Source organism: Arachis hypogaea, chromosome 15 (assembly GCF_003086295.3).
Source record: "Arachis hypogaea cultivar Tifrunner chromosome 15, arahy.Tifrunner.gnm2.J5K5, whole genome shotgun sequence".
Lineage (NCBI taxonomy): Eukaryota > Viridiplantae > Streptophyta > Magnoliopsida > Fabales > Fabaceae > Arachis > Arachis hypogaea.
Genome location: NC_092050.1, coordinates 148,653,416 through 148,679,723, shown reverse-complemented (window position 1 = coordinate 148,679,723; position 26,308 = coordinate 148,653,416). Strand labels below are relative to the sequence as shown.

General features: G+C 32.1%; 1 protein-coding gene across 1 annotated transcript; it reads left to right on the top strand.

Annotated features, from left to right (window-relative positions):
• Positions 1 to 19,260: 19,260 nt before the first annotated feature.
• Positions 19,261 to 21,846, top strand: LOC112751226 (peroxiredoxin-2B). The gene is made up of 3 exons (XM_025800295.3): positions 19,261 to 19,602; positions 20,096 to 20,175; positions 21,430 to 21,846. Exons 1-3 carry the CDS (start codon positions 19,448 to 19,450, stop codon positions 21,681 to 21,683), a joined length of 489 nt encoding a protein of 162 aa, XP_025656080.1. The 5' UTR covers positions 19,261 to 19,447; the 3' UTR covers positions 21,684 to 21,846.
• Positions 21,847 to 26,308: the final 4,462 nt, after the last annotated feature.

Sequence of the window (26,308 nt, the reverse complement as noted above, 5' to 3'; positions counted from 1 at the left end):
TTATTTCCTCAAATATTTAGAAAGGCAGTTAGGTGCACAACTTAACCAAAAGTATGCATAAAACTCGAAAGAAAATTAAAAGTTTGTTCAAAATTTTCTCAAAGCTCATATTCAATCAAATGTGTGTAAAGGTTATAACAAAGATAGAAGAAGTCAAACTTTATTTAGAAAAGAAAAATCCAAGGTAAAAATTTCCGTAAACACACTTTTATCAAAAGCAGGATTCCGCGTACGCACGATAAGGTTTTTAGAATTTCACGTAAAGAAGTGTACGCTAAGTCAAAACAATCTTATCAAAATTTAATAAATGGCTTTCAGTTACAATCAAGCAAGAAAATTTTAATTTGAAACTTCTTTAAAAAGAACTCAACATCTTTAAAATAGTTCAAAACAAGACTCCGAAAGTATACTTGAAATTACCACTTTCACGGGAATATTCAGGAGATTAAGGTGCACTTAAAAGGAAATCAGTCCATATGAGAAAGGATCTTTAAATCAAGGGAATTTAAACAAAATTCACTAGGCTTGAAATATCAAACAAGTTTTCAATTGATCCAAAGGAATACAAAACGCACAAGAAAAGACAAATCAATCAATAGAAAATTCTCAAAAAAGAACCTTTGACTAAAGAATGACAATTAAGAGGGCAAACGGTGCATTAGATGGAAACAAAGTCAAGCTGACTCAGATGAGTGTGAGATTCATAAGAGAAGGAAAATTAAGACTAACGGTGACGTTTATAAAAGTAAGAGAGTAATTAAATACAGAATCAAATATGACATCCATAGAAGTGAAAAGTTCAAAAAGGAATTGGTCCATCCTTGAAAGGGAAGATATGAATCCAACATTTTCAAAAGAGTAAAGAATGCTTAATTAACTGTTATGCTAAACCAAATTCAAATTAAAAAATAGATCAAGTGAAGTTTATTAAACGGAAATCAACTAAAAAGAGACAAAAATCTTCCTTTAAAAATTATCTAAATACATAATCAAGCAAAAATATTCATAAAAATTGTATTATGGTCGTTAGAAAATCAAGTTGTATATATATTTTTTAAAATAAGTATATTTTCATAAACCAGTGAAAGAACTGGCGAAGTATTAGGAGTAAATGGTTTCTAAACTGCATAAAAAATAAATTTCAAAGTTTTATTTAGAGAAGGTTATACCGAATCAAAAATGATTTTATAAAGGCTTTAAGAAAGATGGTTGTAGATATAGTCAAGTAAGAGAGAAGTTAAATCACAATTTCTTTAAAAAGAACTCGGAATAGGAGCTTAAAGGAATACACTGCATCAACAAGACCAAAGTTGTACCAAAGAATATATGGATCAAGAAAAGAGTTTAAACAAAGGAAGGCAAACACACCAAGGACGTTAGGCAGACATATGCGGTTGGAATCAAAGGAGAAAGCATATGAATAGAGGAAGAGGGTTGGAACAATCAAACTACTTCCCAAAAGAAAATAGCAAACAAGAATTTCAAGATAAACCATGAAAGAACACGTTACATGACTTCAGCAGAAAACCAAACACATAGCTGCTACCTTGAAAATTAATTTCTAACGTTTCCAAAACCTGTGATTCGCGTTTCCTACAACTCGCATATCGTCTATGATAACCCATTAGTGCTTTCATATACATAAGTCACTAATATTAAGCCGGCCAAACTTAATACCAAGAAGTATGCAATGACAGGCTAACAACATTAATCAATAGACATTCATGTGCATAAAGCTCTAATTCTTGTTATCCGAACAAGACCTACTACATGACAGACGCTCAGAGTATGCAAATAAAGCATAATCGGTCCATTCCTTAGGCTCTACAAGAAGGACCGCTCTGATACCATAATGTAACACCCTAACTATCAAAATGTCACGCTTCCGGCTGCGCCACTCTGATAGCTCGGGTATTACGATGACTTTTAAAATATTTAATACTAAAATATGAGCCTGTTTAAAAAAATTAAACCGTATAACCACTCAAGAGGCTTCTTATCTGATAACATACAACCACATTTACAAAACAAACCATAATACTTACAAAAGATACATATACATATATCTACATATTATTAATATTACAAGCATTACATAATCAAAATCCTATCCCTCTTGTGAAGACTTGCAAAATTAAAGGCGAGGGAAACATAAAACTAAAATAATACAAAATAATGTCGAATAAACAGAAAATAAATATAACTCTCCTGAAACTCTGTCGCCCATATCCTGAAAAGGGAAAAACCTGTAGGGGAGTGAGAACATCGTCCTCGAAAGGGTTCTCACTATAGGGTTACAGAATTGCTATAATAAGATACAAAAATAAAACCGTTTTTAATGTATAGTGATTAATAACCACCTTATGCTTCTTTTCAAAACCAAATATTTAATATTCAAAATCTGAAATCCTTTCTAAAAGGGAAAGCTGTTAATTTCTCAGAAATCTAAAAGCTCTTTTTTTTTTAAGTTTTTTCCTAGACAGCATGAATGACCAAACTGTTCCAAGCATAGGTTCATTAAGTCTATGCTGAACCAGTTTGGTTTTTCATACTTTTCTAAACCGAAAACACAACCAAACACAGCATTCAGCCCATCTTATAATCAACCACGGCCCTAGGCCCAAGCAGCTCAATCAACAACCAATTCATCACAATCCAACCAATTCTCAGCCACAAACACAAGTAAGAAGGTTCAAACACAATCAAGCAGTTATATCAAGTAGAGCAATTAGCAATTAACATAACTATTCACATAGGCAAACCAATTATAATATGCACACCCAAACAATGTCATATAAATGCATATAATGCATGCCTGTCCTACTGGCCATGAGCTCACGCGTCGGTTATGTTTCCAGACCCGACTCGGATAAGCGGGATTCAACCACCATCCTTATCCGTAGGTTCCACAAGCAAGCGGGACTAAACCACCATCCTTGTCCGGAACACGCAAGCAGGATTTAAACCACCGTCCTTGCCAAATAATTTATCAATATGTGAGCGGGACAAAACCACCATCCTCACTGCAGGCGGGACAAAACCACCATCCCTGCATAACGGTTTACGCACTGAGCAAGCGGGACTATACCACCATCCTTGCCAGGCCTCATCATATTCTCAATAACATCCACAGTCAATCAGACTCAAAATCTTATTTCAAAAATTATTCTTGGCCCACTTTCAAATCACAAACGTATTCAGTTCACATCTTACCAAGAACCACTTTTCTTAAGTAAATTTTCTTTTCAAAACTTTCAAACAACTTCATAACCAAGCCAGATTCAAAATCTCTTCTGAAAGACTCAAAATCACTCATTTTCAAATCATTCGCTCTATCACTTTGAAATCAAGAGTTATTAATCAACAACCTTGGCAAGGACTCAAGACTTTAGGGAAGAATAACCTGCCTCATTTCTTAAACTCTTCAGAAATTCTCGGAATCATAGTTGCTTAAGTTGAGATAAATTAAATTAAAGATTTAAAATCAAAACCAAAGCATGTAAGCCAAGAGTTCTGAACCAGTTTCAAAACCAAAATTATTTAAGTCCAAAAAAAAACCCAATTTCTTTTCATTCTTAAATCAGAAACTCTCCCAAAAGCTCAGAATTGTTTCGTCGAACTTAAAGAATACTTTAAGAGCAACACAAAATTAATTAATCAAGTTCAATTTCTTTCAAATTCCGCTAAACTCACCCAAAGGTACTTTTTTAACCAAACTTCAAAACATAGGCCCCTTCATATTTAAATCAATCGGGAAACATAAACTTTTATTAAACAGTTTAAACTCAAAACACCAATTTCTTAATAAATCAAGAACCAATTCGTAGAACCTCTCAAGTCCAAATATTTTTCTAAATCACATTTTAAAACAGAATCTAGATTTTTATGAAAATTCGGCAGCATCTCCCCTAAAACTTGGACTTTGCCAACCTTTCGGGTCCCAACCAAACCAATCATCGACTCCTTTTCAAAGGATTCAAGACCAAATCAGTTTCCAATAAACAAAACTCAGAACTTTAAATATCAAAAATCATTTCAAGCCAAACCAATCAAAAATCTCAATTTTAATAAAATTAGACATTATCTCAGTTAAGCAGACAACCATATTCATCTAAGATAAACCAAACAATGCATAGGACTTACATAATCACCAGAAAAGCATTTCGCTCGTCGTATCAATTTATAACAATTCCACTTTAAAATAAATTAGTTTTATAAAAACCCTACCTCGGTAAGCGAAACCATAATCCAAACGTGTCAACTGAACTCTTTTCTCTCAGCCCAGAATCAACAGCAACCAAAACCTCAGCTCCGCTTACTTTCTCAATAGCAGAACAGCCTCAATCGTGACATGCAAACTCGATTTCTAATTCCTAAAAATATTAATATCGTGAAAATCTTAAAACCCATAACGAAAAACTAACGATGAGGGTTCGAAATAGAGTACACTTACGGTGACAGCAGAATTGAGCAGCCGCAATCCCGAACTGACTCGGCGGAAGCTTCGACAACGGCTAGAAACTCCAGTGGTTCAACGGCAACCTAAAAATTCGACATGCAAACCTCGGAGCTCGACCCTACGGTAACCAAGATCTCAGAATCTCTAGCCAAACATAACAGAATATTGATTTCAAAGGTTCCGGAATGAAATGCTTACCAAGACAATCAGGGTTCCCCTGGCGGTCACCAGCAACAGTGGTTATGGCGGCGGTGACGTCAGCGGATAGCCTAACGGCAACAGAAGTCACACCGGCGCGAATCAGAGGCACGAATGGCGGCGATGGTGTCCACGACGACAGCATAGCGGCGGCGCTGGTTCTTCCCAGCTCGTCGGGGTTCAGGCTCAGTCTCTCCTCTCTCATCTGGGCTCGACGGCGACACGGGATTCAGGGAACGGCAACGCCAACCTCTCCTCGCGCGGCCCTCTCCTTGGGTTTTGGTCTTCCTCCGTGACGGCGTGCAGCAGAACGCGATAATCGGTTCGGCGGCGGAATAGGTTCGGCGGCAGCAGGCAGCGATGCCATGGTGGCTGGGTAGTGACGTGACGACGGCTGGGCGGCGAGTTCGGTGGCGGATCGGCGGCAGGGCGCAGCTCTCCGTCGCTCTCTCCCTCTTTTCCCCCTTCTCCCTTACCGTAGCTCCCCTCTCCTCTCATCCCTTTCTTTTGTTTCTCTCTCTTTTTTTTTTCTTTGTTTTGAGTGTTGGTGAGCTGGGTAGTGGGTTGTGTGGGCTAACCGTGGGTGTGGGGTGAGGTGAGTGTAGTTTAGTTAGGGTTAGGATAGAAAATTAGGTTTAGGTATTTTTTTTTTTTGTGAACAATAGGGATAGTAGTGTAATTTTATGAATTTTTTTTTTTGTGAACAATAGGGATAGTAGTGTAATTTTATGAAATAAATAAAAAGTAGGATAATAAAAATTAAATTAAATATAAAGTATTCATCTTTTAAAAAAATATCTTTTAATTAATAATCTTTAAATAATTTTCGGTTAAATACCAATTTAGTAAAAATTGGAGATAAGTAAATTAATCCTCCTTTATTTATAAAATTAGGTTAAAATTTATATATTAAAATTAAGACATGAAATACTCATTATTTTTCAATTATAAGGACTCTAAATAATAAATAAGAGTTTACTCAACCTTTATATATAGAATTTCCAAAAATATTATCTTAAATAAATATAATGGATCATAAATAATTTATTAATTTCTTTTCAAAATCCGGGATCTTACAGGAAAAGGTAACATTAATGATTATATCTCTAATACTCCCTAAACCTCCATTGTACACATTGTATAAATATTCCATTGGCTCCTCATACTTTCCCTTTTAATAAAAATACTTGCTATAATTAGGTGAAAATTATGGCATTATGTTTTATTAACCTTTATAGATATTGATATTAATCACAATTTATTATTAATATCCTAATTCTTTTTAAAATATGTTTTATTTTTTAATATATAATGTATATACCGTCTAGACCTTTTCTATTATTATTATTATTATAGAAAATTAAATGGGTTACCATTAATGTGTACACCAACTATCTACAAATAAAATTAAATTTGTTAACTAATTGAAGGTAAATAAATATTTGGTAATTATTTTAGTATTTAATCAAAATTTATTTTTTTTTGTAATGAGATTGATCAATGATTTTTTAATTATTTTTATCGTATATTGTCTCATAACTTACTAAATGATTAATTTTTTTAATGAATCTTATGTCCATACAATATAATTTTATGGTAATTTTACAATAATGTTATGCTTTACTTTTTAAAATATTATGTATATACCATCTAGACCTTTTTTATTATTATTATTATTATTATTATTATTATTATTATTATTATTATTATTATTATTATTATTATTATTATTATTATCTAATTGATATCAAATTAAATGGGTCATCATTAATGTGTACGCCAACTACCTACCAATAAAATTAAATTTGTTAACTAATTAAAGGTAAATAATATTTGGTAATTATTTTAGCATTTAATTAAATTTTAATTTTTTTGTAATGATATTGATCAATGGTTTTTTAATTATTTTTATCGTATATTGTCTAATAACTTACTTAATGATTAATATTTTTAATTAATCTTAGGTCCATACAATATAATTTCACGGTAATATAATTTTACGGTAATATTATGTTTTACTTTTTAAAAATATAATGTATGTACCATCTAGACTTTTATTATTATTATTATTATTATTATTATTATTATTATTATTATTATCTAATTGATATCAAATTAAATGGGTCACCATTAATGTGTACATCAACTATCTACTAATAAAATTATTGCATATGAATGAGAATTAGAATTATATCAAATAATATAATTATAATGATTAAAAATATTTATGATTTATAATTATTTTAATAATGCATTGAATATTAATTTTATATAATTATAATGAAGATATTTTTTAAATTAGTATAATCGTGCATTATTCATTAAATTGACTAAATGCTGTTATTCATTAAATTCACTAAATGCTATCATTTGGGAGGAAAAAAAAGTTGACGAGCAATTGACACATCACTTTAATTAGTTGGGAAAAAATCCAATTTTAGTATATTAAGTAAGTAGATAGATAGATAAATTCTGCTTAATTCCTAAATCAGGAAAGTTGAGAAGACATATAACTTTCCCTCGATCAGTTCATTCTCAAACATCTTTGTCAAATAATTCTTGATTGAACAATGAATTTTATCACACTGTAAAATAAATTAAATATAAAAGCTATTAGCACTTATGAATCTATTAAATCACACTGTCTTTGATTCGTGCAAGGGTTTACTTATCAAATAAACTTAAAATACGAACAAAAAAGGGCAATTTACACAAATAAAATGATTGAGGAAAACCTTTACGCAAATACAACATTGGCAATTTCCAGACGCAAATGCAACAAACGCAACTGTATATAATCCGCTACACCCTGTAGCGGAGCTCAATTGCACGTAATCCGCTACAGGCTTTCGCAGATTATGTTGAGGGCTGCATTACTCATAAACCGCTACACCTTGTAGCAGTTTATGACCAAATGGCGTTTGTGTATAATCCGCTACACCCTGTAGCAGATTATGAGTATAGTGGTGATTATATATACCGCGTGAGGCTGTAGCGAAAATCATTTGAAGTATTTTGAAAAGAAAGTTAGAGAGAGAAAGTAGAGAGAAAGGAGAGAAAATTCAAATTCTTGAGTAGTTTGGAAGAATGGAGGATGAACAGCGGTTGTACCGGCTCGACGGCGTTGCTCACGTAGCCGGAACCATCGATGAAGAGGTAAGTGTCTCTATTTCCCTTCAATATTTTAATAAATGTATATTTTATTCAATATTAAGGAAGTAATTCATTAATTAGATAGATAGAGACTTAGTTTAGCTTTTGGTTTGAAAATGAAAATTTGAAATTTAAACTTTGACATTTAACATTTAATAGTCAAGGTAGAGAGGTAAATTAGTAATTTCAAAACCTAAGTAGCTTAAGAATAGAAACATAAGCTATAGTTTGGTGATGTCATTGTTAGAAATTAAGCCGGTGTTCTTTATTTCTGAAAATGCAGCCAACTCGATGTGTGTATAGCGTCCGTAGGCAACAAAATATGCCGTTACATGATAGGATCATACCTTACTTGGAGAGGGCTGGGTTGTACTACCTGGCTAGGCTGAACACGCATTAGTTCTGGTTGGATGAGCCTCTGGTCAGTGCATTTATCGAGAGGTGGCAGCCTGAGACCCACACTTTCCATATGCCATTCGGAGAGTGTACTATCACGCTCTAGGACGTGGCATACCAGTTGTCTCGACGATATGATGCGGGAGGAGCAGGTTGGTGGTGATGACGGAGGCCAGGCAGATCATCGCCTTCGTCGATCTGCTGCTAGACGACGGGCTGCTCGTGGTGGACGAGCACCTCCCGTCCATCATGATGACGAGGCTGGATTGTCCCGTCGGGACCCTATAGACACTCATGTTGGTGGCACCGCGGAGGCTAGTATGGGTGGTACACCTTTTACTCACGTATCTAGCTCTCAGGTACTACATGAGTGTAGCACACAGCTGTTAGCCGATCTTGCTACCACTTCTTTCACCATGGATTTGGACGATTAGTTGGGTGGACCCCAGTTCTATGCGGATTTTGCTGAGATCATACGCGATGACGACGTTCATCAGTACCAGAGCCCGATTCCAGGCGGCCCTTCTGACCCTCCGGGGTATAGGCCATAGCCAGCGGATGTGCCGTCCTAGGTTCCTGAGACCCAGCTCCCGGTCGACCTGAATGAGCCCGCAGGCAGTCCGTACGACACTTGGTTCGGCATGGGGGGACGCCACCATTTGCATTTGGAGTTAGGGCACAGGAGGCTCCACCGGGAGATCAGCAAGCGGCTAGGGTTAGGTGTCCGACTCGATGTGGCACAGGCTCGCACCTACTTGGTCCATTCGGGGCGACCATGATGTTGATAGTGACCAGCACTAGCACCGATTGTCTTATTTCCGACCGTTATCCTTGTATGAATTATGACTTATTTATTTCTGTTAGGATTAACGACTTGTGACAGTTATATCTGATCTGTATGAGTTATGTAGTTAACTTATTCTGTGTTATTGTTAATGCTTGGTGGCTATTATTTTTGTACGACTTATTAAGAATGACGATTACATTTTGTATCAATTCGTGCATTTTGCATCATGGGTTGTTACTATTAACATATAATCACCACTATACTCATAATCCGCTACATGCACAAACACCATTTGGTCATAAACCGCTACAGGGTGTAGCGGTTTATGAGTAATGCAGCCCTCAACGTAATCTACGATAGCCTGTAGCAGATTACGTGCAATTGAGTTCCGCTACAGGGTGTAGCGAATTATATACAGTTGCGTTTGTTGCATTTGCATCTGGGAATTGCCAATGTTGTATTTGCGTAAAAGTTTTCCTCAATCATTTTATTTGTGTAAATTGCGCAAAAATATTTATAAACTGGACCTAACATCACTTGAAAGAATCACAAAAAATAATCAACTAACCTTATCATCCATGAGAACCATTTCTATGTAACCGTCTTACTATTGTCAAATTTGGATGGGACTTTCCATAACCTTATAATTCTTTCCTTTATTTTCTAAACTTTTTCAACACATAATCTACTATAGGTAATAATATTGATAGAATTGTAGCTAGTAGTCATTAGGTATGAAAAATAAAATCAGAAGAACTATGTCTGAATTATGAATTCTCTAAATGATAAATAATTGTAAAAATTTACTATTACTCTTTATATATATATACACACACACACCAATTGCACATGGTAATAATTAGCAATAGAATCGTAGCTAGTAGTCATTAGGTATGAAAAATAAAATCAGAAGAACTATGTCTGAATTATGAATTCTCTAAATGATAAATAATTGTAAAAATTTACTATTACTCTTTATATATATATACACACACACACACCAATTGCACATGGTAATAATTAGCCAATATTTTTAATAAAGATACTTGTTATAATTAGATAAAAATTATGACATTATATTTTATTAACCTTTTTAGATATTGATATTAATCATAATTTATTATTAATATTCTAATTCTTTTTAAAATATATTTTATTTTTTAAAATATAATGTATATACCGTCTAGAACTTTTCTATTATTATTATAATAACAAATTAAATGTGTTACCATTAATATGTACACCAACTATCTACAAATAAAATTAAATTTGTTAACTAATTGACGGTAAATAAATATTTGGTAATTATTTTAGTATTTAATCAAAATTTTTTTTTTTTTGTAATGAGATTGATCAATGATTTTTTAATTATTTTTATCGTATATTGTCTCATAACTTACTAAATGATTAATCTTTTTAATGAATTTTGTGTCCATACAATATTATTTTATGGTAATTTCACAATAATGTTATGTTTTACTTTTTAAAATATTACGTATGTACCATCTAGACCTTTATTATTATTATTATTTATTATTATTATTATTATTATTATTATTATTATTATTATTATTATTATTATTATTATTATTATTATCTAATTGATATCAAATTAAATGGATCATCATTAATGTGTACGCCAACTACCTAACAATAAAATTAAATTTGTTAACTAATTAAAGGTAAATAATATTTGGTAATTATTTTAGCATTTAATTAAATTTTAATTTTTTTGTAATGATATTGATCAATGATTTTTTAATTATTTTTATCGTATATTGTCTAATAACTTACTTAATGATTAATCTTTTTAATTAATCTTGGGTCCATACAATATAATTTTATGGTAATATAATTTTACGGTAATATTATGTTTTACTTTTTTAAAATATAATGTATGTACCATCTAGACTTTTATTATTATTATTATTATTATTATTATTATTATTATTATTATTATTATTATTATTATTATTATTATTATCTAATTGATATCAAATTAAATGGGTCACCATTAATTTGTACATTAACTATCTACTAATAAAATTATTGCATATGAATGAGAATTAGAATTATATCAAATAATATAATTATAATGATTGAAAATATTTATGATTGATAATTATTTTAATAATGCATTGAATATTAATTTTATATAATTATGATGAAGATATTTTTTTAAATTAGTATAATTGTGCATTATTCATTAAATTCACTAAATGCTATTATTCATTAAATTCACGAAATAATATCATTTGGGAGGAAAAAAAATTGACGAGCAATTGACACATTACTTTAATTAGTTGGGGAAAAAACTCAATTTTAGTATATTAAGCAAGGTTCAAAAAATCGGATCGATCATCAAACCGCTATAGCTACTGGTTCACTGGTTTATTGGTCCAACCGGTTTAACCGATGGTTCAACCAGAAAAATCGTTTTAAAATAAAATAATAAATAAATTATAAATAAACATCCTAAAATATAGCTATAGTATAATATAAATATTAAAATAATTTTCAAATTTAAAAAACTACCTTAAATGTCATCAATCAAATTCATATACTCTTATTAATATACAAACTCAAGTTAAATAATATAAAGAAATATCAAATATTAAATATCAACATAAAGATTTATCAATCAGAGAAGTGGTTAATGGAAATACAAAACAATCAGAGAAGTGGTTAATGGAAATACAAAACAATCAAAATAATGCATGCTTTTTTTCTCAAGGTGTGATAGAATCTTATGGCATGGGAGAGGCCTTCACCAATTATCTTACGTTCGTGGGGAGTCAAGATTCTCTGATCAAGTGATCATAGACCTGTGTATAGCATATTCTCAGCAGAAGTTGATCAAAGAAGCTCTAGTGGCCAAAATATTTCAGCAAAACCAGCATTCAACATTCCAAAACCAGCAAAACCAGCAACTATAAATGACCATAAGTCTCTTTACCCAAGTCAAAATAAACAACTATATCTGAACTCAACAATCAGCCTTCAGCACCAAACATTACAAAACATTAACCAATAATCACACTAAACCTGCAACCAGCAATTACAAAACAGCAACTACAAAACAGCAACAAACATTAACAATGAAAATCAACCATGTTCTTAACCTAAAGTAGGAGCCAAACACAATGGAAATTAACAGCATATTCTTAACCACAACACAAGACCATATCTGCCTCAGGCATTCAGCCATTCAACACAAGGCAATTCTGCCTACAGCCTATAGCATTCAGCCATTCAAGTATTCAAATACAAAGCAGAATTCAGCCATTCAAATACAAGTATTCATCAACATTCTAACAAATTAGGCGTTCTGGAATTATTGAATCAGAATTCAAATACAAGTATTCATCAACATTAGGCGTTCTGGAATCACTGAATCAGAATTCAGAACCATACATTCTAACAAATTATCAAATACAAAGCATTCAGCCATTCAACAAATTAACAAATACAAAGCAGCAAAACACAAAAACATCAACATTAGGCATTTTGGAATCATGAATCAGAACCATACATTCTACGAGAGGCCAGCAAAAAAATTAGGAGCCATCAGCAACTAGTAAGCCAGATAACAAACTAACAGAGCCATCAGTAAACTAACAGAGCAATCGAGCCATTGAGCAATTAGAAAACAGTCACACTAAAACAGAGTAACAAACTAACAGAGGGAATGAGCCATCAATAAAGAAGAAGAAGACCAAAAACTGAAAACAGTCACACTAAAAATGGAACAAAAATTGAAGAAGAATACCGAAGAAGAAGACCAAAGACAAACAATTTCAGAACTTCAAAGTTCAAACCAAGAAGAAGACCGAACAATCAGTGAAAAAAATAGTAAAATACCTAGAAGAATAGAGCTGGCGACGGAGGCATGAACAGAACTGGCGACGGAGGCAGGAACAGAGCTTGCGACGGAGGAGCAAAGTTTGCGACGGAGGAACAGAGCTACGCGACAGAGGCAGGAGGCAAGCCCGGCGACTGTGCTTCCACGGCTGAGAGTCTGAGACGTTAGCTGAGTGAGGGACCGAGTGAGCTTCGAAGCTCCAACCGGCGACAGCGTCAGGAGCAGTTCGGCGGCTGAACGAAAGGGAGGGATTGAGCTCGCCGGTGTTGAGAGGAACCGCCAGCTCGAGGGTGATGGGAGGGATGAGAGAGGGAGTGTGCTGCGCCGTTGGAGAATTAGAGGGAGTTAGGGTTGGTAGGGCTGGGGTGTTCGATTGAATGCTAAACGCCTGCGTTTTGGCGTTTTTGGGCAAAAAAAGAAAACTGGCCGGGTTTCGGTTTGGTTCGACCGACCGGTTTTCGACCGGTTCAGCGGTTTGAAAACGGTTTTGATTTTGCCGGTTTTCTGTGTTGAACCAAACCGCAAAGACTACCGGTTCGCAGTGAAATCGGTCAGACCGGCCGGTCCGGTCCGGTTTTCAGAACCTTGATATTAAGTAGATAGATAGATAAATTCCGCTTAATTACAATCTGGAAAGTTGAGAAGACATATAACTTTCCCTCGATAAGTTAATTTTCAAACATCTTTGTCAAATAATTCTTGATTGAACAATGAATTTTATCACACTATAAAACACATTAAATATAAAAGCTATTAGCACTTATGAATCTATTAAATCGCACTGTCTTTGATTCGTGCAAGGGTTTACTTATCAGATAAACTTAAAATACGAACAAAAAATATTTATAAACTGGACCTAGCGTCACTTGAAAGAATAATGAAAAATAATCAACTAACCTTATCATCCATGAGAACCATTTCTATGTAACTTGTCTTGCTTTTGTCAAATTTGGATGGGACTTTCCATAACCTTATAATTCTTGCCTTTATTTTTCAAACTTTTTCATCACATAATCTACCATAGATAATACTAGTGATAGAATCGTAGCTAGTAGCCATTACGTATGAAAAATAAAAAACAGAAGAAGAACTATGTCTAAATTATGAATTCTCTAAATGATAAATAATTGTAAAAATTTACTATTACTAATTATATCATTATATATATATATACACACACTAATTACACACGGTAATAATTAGCCAATATTTTTAAGGAAGATACTTACTATAATTGAGTAAAAATTATGTCATTATATTTTATTAACCTTTAATGATACTGATATTAATCACAATTTATTATTAATATCCGAATGTATGTATCGTCTACACCTTTTCTATTATTATTATTATTATTATTATTATTATTATTATTATTATTATTATCAAATTAAATGGATCACTATTAATGGGTACACCAACTATCTACAAATAAAATTAAATTTGTTAACTAATTGAAGGTAAATAATATTTGATAATTATTTTAGCATTTAATTAAAAAAAATTTGTAATAAGTTTGATCAATGATTTTTAATTATTTTTATCGAATATTGTCTCATAACTTACTAAATGATTAATCTTTTTTATTAATCTTGTGTCCATACAATATAATTTTACAGTAATATAATTTCATAGTAATATTGTGTTTTACTTTTTAAAATATTATGTATGTACCATCTAGACCTTTATTATTATTATTATTATTATTATTATTATTATTATTATTATATCAAATTAAATGGGTCACCATTAATGTGTACATCAATTATATACTAATAAAATTATTGCATATGAATGAGAATTAGAATTATATCAATAAATATAATTATAATGATTAAAATTATTTAAATTGATAATTATTTTAATAATACATTAAATATTAATTTTATAATTATAATGAAGATATTTTCTTAAATTAGTATAATCATGTATTATTCATAAAATTCACTAAATGTTATTATTCATTAAATGCTATCATTTGGGTGGAAAAAATAGTTGACGAGAAATCAACACATCACTTTAATTAATTGGTAAAAAAATCTAATTTTAGTATATTAAGTAGATAAATTTCGCTTGATTCCTAAATCAGAAAATTTGAGAAGACATATAACTTTCCTAGATCAGTTCATTTTCAAACATCTTTGTCAAATAATTCTTGATTGAACAATAAATTTTATCACACTCTAACACAAATTAAATATAAAAGCTATTAGCACTTATGAAACTATTAAATCGCACTGTTTTTTATTCGTGCAATTGTTTGCTTATCAAATAATTTTAAAATACGAACAAAAAATATTTATAAATTGGACCTAGCATCACTTGAAAGAATCATGAAAAATAATCAACCAACCTTATCATCCATGAGAACCATTTCTATGTAACTCGTCTTACTCTTGTCAAATTTGGAAAGGACTTTTCATAACCTTATAATTCTTTCATTTATTTTTCAAACTTTTTCATCACATAATCTACTATAGGTAATACTATTGATAGAATCGTAGCTAGTAGCCATTAAGTATGAAAAAAAAAGAACTATGTCTGAATTACGAATTCTCTAAATGATAAATAATTGAAAAAATTCACTATTACTCATTATATATATATATATATATATATATATATATATATATATATATATATATATATATATATATATATATATATATATATATATATATACACACACTAATTGCACACGGTAATAATTAGCCAATATTTTTAATGGAGATACTTACTATAATTAGATAAAAATTATGCCATTATATTTTATTATCCTTTATAGATATTGATATCAATCACAATTTATTATTAATATCCTAATTCTTTTAAAAATATATTTTATTTTTTAAAATATAATGTATGTACCGTCTAGATATTTATTATTATTATTATTATTATTATTATTATTATTATTATATCAAATTAAATGGGTCACCATTAATATATACACCAATTGTCTAACAATAAAATTAAATTTGTTAATTAATTGAAGGTAAATAGTATTTAGTAATTATTTTAGTATTTAATTAAAATTTAGTTTTTTTGTAATGAGATTGATCAATGATTTTTTAATTATTTTTATCGTATATTGTCTCATAACTTACTAATGATTAATCTTTTTAATTAATCTTGTGTCCATACAATATAATTGCACTGTAATATAATTTCACACTAATATTATGTTTTATTTTTTAAAATATTATGTATGTACCATCTAGACCTTTTTTATTATTATTATTATTATTATTATTATTATTATTATTATTATTATTATTATTAATTGATATTAAATTAAATGGGTCATCATTCACGTGTGCACTAACTATCTACTAATAAAATTATTATATATGAATGAGAATTAGAATTATATGAATTAATTTAATTAGAATGATTAAAAATATTTATAATTGATAATTAGTTTAATAATGTATTGAATATTGATTTTATATAATTATAATAAAGATATTTTCTTAAATTAGTATAATAATGCAATATTAATTAAATTCACTAAATGTTATTATTCATTAAATTCCTTAAATGCTATCATTTGGGAGGAAAAAAGAGTTGATGAGCAATTAACACCTCACTTTAATTAGTTGGAAAAAAATTCAATTTTAGTATATTAAGTAGATAAATTCCGCTTGATTCCTCAATCAAGAAATTTGAGAAGATATAGACCTTTCTCTCGATCAGTTCATCATGAAATATCTTTGTCAAATAATTTTTATTGAACAATGAATTTTATCACACTGTACAAGAAATTAAATATAAAAATTATTACCACTTATGAAACAATTAAATCGCACTGTCCTTGATTCGTGCAAGGGTTTACTTATCAAATAAATTTAAAATACAAACAAAAAATATTTATAAACTTGACGTAGTATCACTTGAAAGAATCATGAAAAATAGTCAACTAACCTTATCATCAATGAGAACTATTTTTATGTAACCTATCTTGCTCTATTACTTATATATATATATACACACATTAATTGCACACGGTAATAATTAGCCAATATTTTCAATAGAGATACCTGTTATAATTAGGTAAAAATTATGCCATTATATTTTATTAATCTTCGTAGATATTGATATCAATTATAATTTATTATTAATATATGTATCGTCGAGACTTTTTCTATTATTATTATTATTATTATTATCAAATTAAATGGGTCATCATTAATGTGTGCACTAATTATCTACTAATAATATTATTGCATATGAATGAGAATTAGAATTATATCAATTAATATAATTAAAATGATTAAAAATATTTATGATTGATAATTAGTTTAATAATGCATTGAATATTGAGTTTATATAATTATAACGAATATATTTTCTTAAATTAGTATAAATGTACACTATTCATTAAATTCATTAAATGCTATTATTCATTAAATTTATTAAATGCTATTATTCATTAAATTCATTAAATGCTATCATTTGGGAGGAAAAAAGAGTTGATAAGAAATTGACACCTCATTTTAATTAGTTGGTGGAAAAATTCAATTTTCGTATATTAAGTAGATAGATAGATAAATTTCACCTGATTCCTCAATCAGAAAATTTGAAAAGACATAGACCTTTCCCTCGATTAGTTCATTCTCAAATATCTTTGTCAAATAATTCTTGATTGAACAATGAATTTTATCACACTGTAACACAAATTAAATATAAAAGCTATTAGCATTTATGAAGCTATTAAATCGCACCGTCTTTAATTCGTGCAAAGGTTTACTTATCAAATAAATTTAAAATACGAACAAAAAATATTTATAACTGGACCTAGCATCGCTCGAAAGAATTATGAAAAATAATCAACTAACCTTTTCATCAATGAGAACAATTTCTATGTAACCCGTCTTGCTGTTATCAAATTTAGATGAGACTTTTCATAACCTTATAATTCTTACCTTTATTTCTAAACTTTTTCATCACATAATCTACCATAGGTAATACTATTAATAGAATCATAACTAATAGCCATTAGGTATGAAAAATAAAAAACAGAAGAAGAACTATGTCTAAATTATGAATTCTCTAAATGAGAAATAATTGCACACACACACATTAATTGCACACGATAATAATTAGCTAATATTTTCAATAGAGATACTTGCTACAATTAGTTGAAAATTATGCCATTATATTTTATTAAACTTTATAGATATTGATATCAATCATAATTTATTATTAATATCCTAATCCTTTTTAAAATATATTTTATTTTCTTAAAATATAATATATGTACTATCTAGACCTTTTGTATTATTATTATTATTATTATTATTATTATTATTATTATTATTATTATTATTATTATTATTATTATTATCATCATCTACTAATTGATATTAAATTAAATGGGTCACCATTAATGTGTGCACTAACTATCTACCAATAAAATTAAATTTGTTAACTAATTGAAGCTAAACAATATTTGATAATTATTTTAGTATTTAATTAATTTTTTTTTTGTAATGAGATTGGTCAATGATTTTTTAATTATTTTTATCGTATATTGTCTAATAACTTACTAAATGATTAATCTTTTTAATTAATCTTGTATCCATACAATATAATTTCACGATAATATAATTTTATGGTAATATTATGCTTTACTTTTTAAAATATAAAGTATATTTTTTGTCCTTAAAATTTGGTAAAAGTTTCAAAAATACTCCTAAATTTTATTTTGTTTTAATTTTGTCCCAAAAATTTTCGATTTGCATCAAATATACTCTCGACGTCTAAATTTTTAAAAAAATTTAAGACCAATCTAACAATAATGGATGAAAATTATGCTTAATTTGCTTGTATTGAGGGTTGTTCTTATGAAATTGTTGTTAAATTGGTCTTAAATTTTTGAAAAATTAGCCATCAGGGAGTATATTTGATGCAAATCGAAAATTTTTGGGACAAAATTGAAATAAAATAAAACTTAGGAATATTTTTAAAATTTTTGTCAAACTTCAGGGATAAAAAATATACTTTATCCTTATTATTATTATTATTATTTAATTAATATCAAATTAAATGGGTCACTATCATTAATGTGTGCACTAACTATCTAGTAATTAAATTATTGCATATAAATGAGAATTAAAATTATATCAATTAATATAATTAGAATGATTAAAAATATTTATGATTGATAATTAGTTTAATAATGCATTGTATATTGATTTTATATAATTATAATAAAGGTATTTTCTTAAATTAGTATAATCATATATTATTTATTAAATTTACTAAATACTGTTATTCATTAAATTCATTAAATGCTATTATTTGGAAAGAAAAAAGTTGATAAAAAATTGACACCTCATTTTAATTAGTTGGGAGAAAAATTTAATTTTACGATATTAAATAGAAGTAGACAAATAGATAGATATGACATGTGTCCAAAAATTATTAGAAAAAAAAAAAAGAAAAATAGAAATATTCATCATTCTATGTTAGGACTGCATAGAATTTGTGCTATATAAACAGACACACATGGGTCACTCTTGAAGTGCTTCCTCAATTGACAAAGACAAAAATTCACAAAACAAAATCGTGATCGTCCTCTGTTCCTCAAATGGCTCCGATTGCAGTTGGAGATGTCATCCCAGACGGCACCTTGGCCTTCTTGGACAACGATAACAAGCCACAGTCTGTGTCCATTCACTCTCTTGCCAAGGGTAAAAAGGTCATTATCTTTGGTGTTCCCGGCGCCTTCACTCCCACTTGCAGGTTCCCTTTTTTCTAGAACGTTCTTATTGCCACCCAAATATGATTCCCGTAATTGATAATGAAATTATACATGAAAATAGCTTCATGGGTATCTTAGATTCACTTGCTTCTGTATTAAAGTTTCGATTTTTATTCTTTTTATTCCCATTTTTTTTGGAGATTCGAAATATTCATGGATAATTTGGAAGAGGGGTGGTTAAAGGTTTAGTCTTTTTAACTTCCGTATAGTTGTTTAGTTTAAGGTTTCACTATTGAGTTGAATTTCTAGAAGTTAACGAAAGTCAAAATGGTAGAAACTTTTCAATTTTCTATAGAAAAAAGAAAAGTTTCAGAAAGTTTGTTATGACTTTGACTGGATTGAAGTGAAGGGTCATGGCTGTGGTATGGATTTGGGGCTGAATCCTCTATAATTTTAGGCTCTACCTTTTGTTGCATCACTTGTTTTTTATGAAGTTCTGATATTGAGATCTGAGTTTCTTCCATTTTACAACAGCTTGAAGCATGTGCCTGGCTTCATTGAGAGAGCAGAGGAGCTGAAAGGAAAGGGTGTGGATGAAATCATCTGTATCAGTGGTGAGTGTCAACTCAATCCGGCGTTTGTTGTTTTTTATACTGAATTGCTGATTGTTTTGCTAATTAACTCAATTCATGCTTGCATTCATTGTTCTTGTGCTATGATTGAGGGAACATTTTGAATGCACTAACTAGTCCATGGATTTCCTTTCTGTAAATAAAATCTGAAGAGACTAAACTGATTTTGTCAATTATTTGTCAATCCTTGATGCACATGTTAATTTAAGCTATCTGTCCAATACCTGATCAATCTAAGGTTTCTTTCTATATTGCAAATTGCTTGTTACTTATTTGTTTTCATTGCTGATTATTAATACTGAACATGATGAGGAGAAGAAGCTTTCATGCATTGACTTAAATATGCTTACAAGTTAGCTTCTATGCAGGTCTTGTTTTGCTAATTTGTGTTATTTTTTTAACTCTCAAATGATAGTTTATAATGGGGACTGTCCTGTCGGCTGTGGATGAATTCAATTTGTTGGACATATTATTCTTTGATATACTAACTTTATTCCTCTTTATTTCCTTTTGGGGTGTTTTTCACCTAAATAAATTAAATTAAAATGGTAAATACTAGATTGTCCTAATCTAATTTTAGTTCCAATGTTACAGTTTAGTCTTTTTATCAAATCGTTACATCTATTTGGGTTCTACAATTTGTTTAAAAACCCTAAACACCTGCCACGACTTATGAAAAAATGACGAAAATGGATCCTCTTAATTTTTTATCTCAATTAATATTATACAGTGTGATCTCATACTGTATAAGATTTTCTCTCGCGTGTTTTTTCTCGGTTTCACTTAAATTTTGTATGGTGACAGTTCACACTTTACAAGATCAATTGATAGAAAGAATTGACATGTCGAATTAATTATATAAATCGTTACGGAAGATTTTGTCGTTAAAATACCTTCACCTCTACATAGGTTTATGAAGGAACTACGACGCCATAATTCAATATTGTGACTTGTGCATAGTGGAGATAAGTGTCACTTCTCAACAAAAATAAACTCTGAACTTATTCAAGTCTTGCAATGATGTCATATGAGTAGTACATTTCTTAAACACGCTTTCAATAACATTGAAAATGCTCTTGTTTATTAAAAGTATATTGGAGTTATAAAAATAAAAAGTAAGTCATTATCTCATTAATTGGACATGTCAATTTGTTCATAAATTGCCAGAAGTGTTTGGGTTTTATGAATGATCCTTGGTAAATTTCTAACTTGTGATTAAAAATGTAAATTTTACAGTGAATGATCCCTTTGTGATGAAGTCATGGGCCAACACTTTCCCTGAGAACAAGCATGTGACATTTCTTGCTGATGGGTCAGCCAAATACACACATGATCTTGGGCTAGAGCTTGATCTCTCCGAGAAGGGGCTTGGGATCCGGTCCAAGAGGTTTGCGCTGCTCGTTGAAGACCTCAAGGTGAAGGTTGCTAACATTGAGAGTGGTGGAGAGTTCACTGTGTCCAGTGCTGAAGAGATCATCAAGGCTCTTTAATTTCCTGAAGAAGCTCTTTTGATGAGAGTGTGTGTCTGTTATCTTTACTAGAACATGTTGGAGACATTTTGATTCATAGAATATGTGATGTGTGCTGTAATTGCTGTTTTAATATTGGACCTATGGTGCCTGTTATAGAAATAAAATTGCAGCTTTCAGAGTATTTTAATCTCTCCATCTCTTTTTTCCCCACAAAGTTAGGGGGGAACATTGAGTTTTCCTACCAAGTGATTCGTTGGTCCCTTTTAATTTGAACAATTGAGGCATCTTTTAAAAGGTTAGAAAAAAGATAATACTCACTTTGGTTGCACGCCAATCTCAAATTAATTTCTAAAGTTTCAACTATATCTATTTAATTTTTAAATTTTGCGAATGTGATTTATGTTAGTTGCTGGAAGAACACAACGTCGTATTAGTTTTGGGCTAGTATTAGTTGGTATTCGAATAGCCCAAAATACAAGGTTATATGCTTTGGAAACACATGCAACAACCTGACCAAAAAAAAAAAGGAAACACATGCAACCCGTTTTTCTCTCTGTAGCAGGTGGGTCGGTCTTGGTTCTCTGTTTAGTTGAAGGCAATTAATAATAATAGAATGTTTAGCTTGTAATTTAATTTGTGGGCCTTTTTAGTTGGTATGGATAGAGATGGAGAGAACTTTTAAATGGTGGATTTGGGTTAAAACATACCCTCAATTGAGAACAATGGATTTGATCCATGAAATTAACGTCCAAAAAACCAAGCCATAAAAAAGTAAAATAATAGAATGTCCTAAAGCCTCCGCCTGCCGGCTCTGCCTCGGCGGCTCGGCGCTAGTGCTTAAACCCTCACTCAGCCTCTCTTTCACTTTCATTTTTGGGTTTTTGCTTAAATTTTAATTTGAATTCTTTAAATAATGTCAGAATTAAAGTTGTTGATTTTAGTTATTTGAGATGAGTTTAAAAAATATCAGTAATGATAGTTGTTCATATCCTAACATAAAACATAAGCCAGACCTACTAAAGCTGAGGTCCAATAAAGAATGTGGCATCTACCGCTTATTCAACCTCTTTAAGAAGGTTGGATCCGACGAAAACGGGCAGCTTACACTCATCCAAGTAAGTAACCGCCTCCCCAAATCTCTCACATTTTTCTAGAAGAGAGATCTCAATAACTCTAAGATAAAGGGACGATTATCCACCATTAGAAGTGGAACGACTCCAACGGTGGTTATTGGAACATCACCCATAAATACACTGACACCCCTCAGGTATCTTTAAGTTCCAATACACTTAAACCTGCTTAACCCCTTGCTGACTTAGGCATTGGAGTGTCTTGCAGGCACCACCCCCCATCTTTCCAAACACACAACTCGAACGGCGGCTCCCTGACGTGGAACAAGTCAGAGACCACCTTCCTTGAACGCTTGGACCTCACAAATAAGCCCAATCATCATCCGGTCTAGGTAACCCTCGGAATATTGGTGCCATTGCCGGGGATAGACCCCGAGTTTATGACAAATAAGTTAGCAGTCCACCCGGGATCTCGACCTGTCCAACAAAGAAGACGGAAGCTCAGACCAGAACGAGCTCAAGTGGTCGAAGAGCAAGTACGAGCCTTGATAGAAGCCGAGTTCATCAGAGAAGTCAAGTAACCAGCGTAGCTGGCAAATGTGGTGTTGGTCAAAAAGCAAAATGAAAAATAGAGGATGTGCGTCGACTATACCAACCTCAATAAAGCCTATCCAAAACACCCATATCCTCTGCCCAACATCGATGCTCTAATGGATTCCAGCTCAAGATACCAATACCTATCATTCATGGATGCCTACTTGGGATACAATCAAATTCTGATGTACAAGTCGGACCAGGAGAAGACATTGTTCATCACACCCAGAGCGAACTATTGCTACATGGTCATGCCATTTGGATTAAAAAATGCAGGGACCACATACCAATGGTTGATGAATAAAGTGTTTGCACCTCACCTTGGAGACCTAATGGAGGTATACGCAGATGACATGCTAGTAAACACCAAGAATGAGGCCAGTCTCATGACCGACCTCTTACAAGTCTTTGATACCATAAGAAAGCATGGGATGAGGCTAAATCCTACTAAGTGCACCTTTGCAGTAGAAGTTAACAAATTTCTGGGATTTATGCTAACATAAAGGGGAATTGAAGCTAACACCAATAAGTGCAGAGCAATCCTAGAAATGAGGAGTCCGACCTGCCTAAAGGAAGTCCAACAGTTGAATGGCCGACTTGCAGCCTTATCCAGATTCTTGGCAGGATCAGCTCTGAGATCCCTGCCAATCTTTTCACTACTTAGAAAAGGATGCCAGTTTGAATGGACTTCTGAATGTGAAGAAGTTTTTCAGGAGTTTAAGAAACTTTTGAACCAACCTCCCATCTTTAGTCGGCCAAAAACAGGAGAGAAACTCGTATTATATTTAGTTGTTGCCGAGAAGGATGTGGCGTAAGCCTTAATACGAGAAGACGAAGTCGAACAACATCCCATCTACTTCACTAGAAAAGTGTTGCAAGGTCCCGAGTTAAGGTATAAAAAAATTGAAAAGTTTGCATATGCCTTAATTGTATCATCCAGGAAGCTCCGACCTTATTTCCAGGCTCATACCATAAGAGTCTGAACAAACCAGCCTATGAAACAGATTCTTCAGAAAATGGATATTGCGGGCAGAATGGTTCCATGGGCTATAGAGATATCTGAGTTCGATTTGAAATATAAAACTCAGACAGCAATCAAAGCTCAATGTCTCACTGACTTTGTCGCAGAATACACAACGATCAAATGGAGGCCTCCACGACTCGGGAGCTCTATGTAGACGGATCTTCCAACAAGGTCGGAAGTGGAGAGTACCAGGCAAAGGATCCTAATATGAAAAGGTACTTGGGAAAAACACTCGAGCAACTTAGGCAATTCCTTGAAATCGAGGTCAAACATATAATTCGGGAACTCAATAGCCGAGCCGATGCTCTCTCCAAGTTAGCAAGTACTAAGCCCGGAGGAAATAACAGAAGTCTGATACAGGAAACTCACTAGAAGCCCTCATTTATGAAGACGGATAGTAAATTGGACGTTCTACTGATTTCTGGCTTAAACCTTAGATGGATGACCCCTATAGTCGAATATCTAAAATTCGACATCCTTCCCGAGGATCAGAAGGAAACCAAGAAACTTCTGAAGGAAGTACAAAATTACACTTTGGTACAAAATGTCCATTACAAAAGAGGGATATCCACACCATTGTTAAAGTGCGTTCCAACCTCTAAGGTAGATGAGGTCCTAGAAGAGGTACACAACGGCATTTGCAGAAATCACCTCGGAGCAAGGTCTCTAACCAGAAAGGTGATCCGAGCTGGGTTCTTCTGGCCGACCTTACAAAAGGACGCCACCGACTTCGTTAAAAAGTGCCCGCCCTGTCAGATGCATGCGAACTTCCACGTCGCTCCCCTCAAAGAGCTTATCAGCTTAACCTCTCCCTGGCTTTTTGCGAAATGGGGATCGGATCGATCTACTCAGACCTTTTTTCCAAGTTCTAGGATAAGTCAAATATCTTATTATGGGAGTGGATTATTTCACCATGTGGATAGAAGCAGCGCCACTGGCCACTATCACGGCACAGAGAAGTCAGAAATTCCTTTACAGGAATATAATTACTCGGTTTGGGGTCCCCCACTCTATCACTACAGACAATGGCACTCAGTTTACAGACTCCACATTCAGAAGCTTGGTATCCAGCATGAGGATCAAACATCAATTTACATCAGTAGAGCATCCTCAAGCCAATGGACAAGGTGAAGCTTCCAATAAAGTTATATTGGCTAGGCTAAAAAAGAGGTTGCAGGATGCAAAGGGAGCTTGGGCTGAAAGAGCTCCCTCAGGTACTATGGGCTTATAGAACAACACGTCATTCTACGATTGGAGAAACACCCTTTCGACTTGCATATGGAATAGAAGCCATGATCCCAATAGAGATCAATGAGCAAAGTCCAAGGGTGAGATTTTATGATGAGGTCAGCAACATCCAAGCCCAAAAAGAATAGCTCGAACTACATTCAGAAGTCCGAGAGCAAGCACAAATAAGGCAAGCAGCGTTAAAGCAAAGGATGGCGATAAAGTACAATAAAAAAGTTGTTCGAAGGAGCTTCACCACTAACGACTTAGTCCTGATACAAAATGACATCGGAGCAAACAAGTCGAGCGAATGGAAGCTTGCTGTAAACTAGAAAGGACCTTTCAAGATAATTGAAGTCTTGGGGAAAGGTTACTACAGGGTGTCCGACTTGAATGGAGCCGAGTTCCCAAGGTCGTGGCATGCTTGTAATTTAAAGAGATACTATAGCTAGAAGCGTACTCCGTTCCCTGATGTACTCTTTTTTCCCGACTTCATGATTTTTTCCCGAGAGAGTTTTCCTGAAGGGGATTTTAACAAGGCATCAAAGCGGGGGCTAGGGGTGAAGAATCTTATTCCCTTAGTAGCCAAAGTATCTTTGTAAAGTTACATTTCATTAATAATAGTACTTCCTCTTTTAAGAAAATTCCATTATCATTCTCACGATACGCACCGACTTAAGCTAAAAAAAAAACGTGAAAATTCATTGCTCGACCTATGTGGTTGGAAA